Source organism: Carex rostrata, chromosome 4 (genome assembly GCF_964058835.1).
Source record: "Carex rostrata chromosome 4, lpCarRost1.2, whole genome shotgun sequence".
In the NCBI taxonomy this organism is placed as follows: domain Eukaryota; kingdom Viridiplantae; phylum Streptophyta; class Magnoliopsida; order Poales; family Cyperaceae; genus Carex; species Carex rostrata.
This window is the reverse complement of record NC_135921.1, coordinates 2,114,130-2,116,676: the sequence shown is the minus strand read 5'-3', so window position 1 is coordinate 2,116,676 and position 2,547 is coordinate 2,114,130. Positions and strand designations below refer to the sequence as shown.

The 2,547-nt window shown below is 33.5% G+C and overlaps 1 protein-coding gene across 1 annotated transcript; it reads right to left on the bottom strand.

The window, feature by feature from the left end:
- Positions 1-757: 757 nt before the first annotated feature.
- LOC144552524 (cysteine-rich repeat secretory protein 38-like) lies at positions 758-2,015 on the bottom strand. The gene is made up of 2 exons (XM_078300490.1): positions 1,507-2,015; positions 758-1,376 (listed from the first exon to the last, which is right to left on the bottom strand). The coding sequence occupies exons 1-2, from the start codon at positions 1,830-1,832 to the stop codon at positions 953-955; spliced, it is 750 nt and encodes a 249-aa protein (XP_078156616.1). The 5' UTR covers positions 1,833-2,015; the 3' UTR covers positions 758-952.
- Positions 2,016-2,547: the final 532 nt, after the last annotated feature.

Below are 2,547 nucleotides of genomic sequence, written 5' to 3'. Positions count from 1 at the left end.
GGAGTTTAGATGGCAAGAAAAGAAAGATACATGCGACATATATATACTAAGATGAAAATATGCAGCAAATTCGTCATTTTTTCATTAATTATCCTAAATAATACTTTTTTAGAAATAATTATCCTAAATATTATTTAAGAACCTCTGATTAAGAGAATCCATCGATATGTATATATATGTAGTGCTCATATATTTTAGTTTTGAACTTTTGTATTGAGAATCAGTCAATCATTTAAAAGTTTGATCTGACCATTTATTTCAATTTCAGATGTGAGAGAATGGGTTGGGTTTGGGATATAACTCGACCGGTTATTAATTTTATTTTATTATTTTGTAGAGTTAATTTGATTTGTTTTGCATACGATGTCATCAGGGAAATTGTTTAGGACATTAATTATTTTTACATGTTTAATTGATTTTTATTTCACATTTTGATATGTTAGACAAACCATCTTGAATTCAAAATCCATATTCTTAGCGGGTACAGGAGGTATTTGAGAAAATTTAGTTGTTTGAAAGTTCAGGAATTTTTAACAGAAAATAAAGAAAAGACAAGAGGCAACGTGAAGTTTTTATCTACCCTATATTTTAATTTGGAGGTTAGAAAATTTGCTGAATTTATACAGCGACTTTATTTCTTACAGTGGATATACAATAGCAATATAATAGTTCACGCAATCAGCAATATTTTAATTTGGAGGTTAGAAATTGCTATCTACTGTATATAAAAAGTAATTCAGTTGGGTCAAGTCATATGTTGCAACAACAAAAGAAAGAAGTTTGTAATTTATTATAGTAGATACAAAATAGCAATAGTTCACGCAATCAGATTGCCCAAATGTAAATGAACTAGCAATCGGTGGTTGGAATAATCCTCTCCAAAAAAACCATAAAAAAAATAAAAAAAAAAGGTGCAGGAGAGAGAAGTTCTCTAAATCTATCAGCATGTATGTTACAATAATATTGGCTTACCATCGTTTGGAACAGCTGTACTGTTGTAGAACAAGTATGACTCGTACCGAATACCGCAACTTGTCCCCAGTAATCTGGCCCCAAATTTGCCATAACAGTAGTTAGGTATTGCTTTGACAAATTCCTGGAGACACTGGTAACAGTTATCTTTAGACAGGTCACGTGTGCATTGCACCAGGCCATACAGCTTATTACTGGAGCTTGCAACGTTCGTAGAACCAGCTGCAAACATCTGATTTGAGTTGTTTACTGCCTGCGCAACGAGTGTGTTCATCAATTGTGCAAGGATTGTGTTGTATTGCGGTGGGTTCACCACATCATTTAGGTTGCAATAACCGTACAACACCCGACCATGAATGGAGAAGAAATTGGTGTTCGAGTACCTCAGAAAACATTGATCAAACCTGTATTGAAGATGATGTAATTAACTTAAAAAAATATAGATTACTTAATTATACATATCCTATATGTTAAGTACCGCTTCTTAATTATACATGGATCAAAAGGAATATTAATTTTGAATTTTGAATTTACCATATTATTTCCTCTTTGCCGTATGGACACCGAGTGGATACTTCATTGATGGTTGATCTGAGGCAAGTCTGACAACTTTCAGCTGACACATCACCACGACAAAAGGCGAGGCCAAACACCTGGTCAGGATTAATACCGACAGTATAGTTGGAGAAGCCAGATGGAATAATGGATGACACAAGGGATGATTGGAGTTGTCTGAGATTGGCTTGGAATTTGCTATTGGTTGTATAGCTATTTTTCGGGTTGCATGTGTCCACTAGGAATTCAGACTTGACAACAGTAACAACGATGATTAGTATAACTAGAGGCTGCAGAAGGGTCATGTTTTCAGAAAATAAAATTCTTAAGAGGTGGTGCTATTCTAGAAATTGAACACATAACATGTATATGTATTGAGGGATAAAGTGATAGGGAAGATGAGTTAGCAGCCAATGTTGAACAGATGGATAACCTATAAATTGAAATTCGTATCACCTAAGGTAACAAAATATTTCTGTTTGGATCTGGACCGTCCAATCAGATTCTGCACGACTATTAAAGCAGTCCGGTGCGTTCCACCTCGGGCTGAATTGGTCTGGATTCCAATCGGACGGCGGTGTTCCAAACAGAACTGTTTTGCTACCTCAGAGGATATGGAATTCTATAATTATATAAATATATAGGCGGAAATTAATGTAATTTTGCATTATATTGAAAGGTTGTTAACCATTTTTTGAAATGTTGTTGAATTATTGGCTGAAAAGGTCGCTATCCATTTGTCAAATTTTCTTTGTATACTTTTCTTATTGTTTGACAATGTATAGAATAACAATTGATTATGGTGCGTATGCGACAATTAAGCACATCTCGACTTCCATGACTAAAATTGCTTCAAGATATAGATAGGTACTGTAAAAATTACTTTTATATTATGTATCGTATCGTCATTAAAAAGGGACACAATTGATATATTAAATTTAAAAAAAAAAAAATCATGTAATAATCTTTGTGCAATGTATAGAATAACAAGTGATACTGTTATGTGGGATTCTTATCTTA

Coding starts and splice junctions, on each gene's coding strand:
- LOC144552524 (XM_078300490.1), bottom strand. CDS start 1,832: ATGACCCTTCTGCAGCCTCTAGTTATACTAATCATCGTTGTTACTGTT. Junction 1,377..1,506: donor GGCAAAGAGGAAATAATATG/GTAAATTCAAAA, acceptor TCTTCAATACAG/GTTTGATCAATGTTTTCTGA.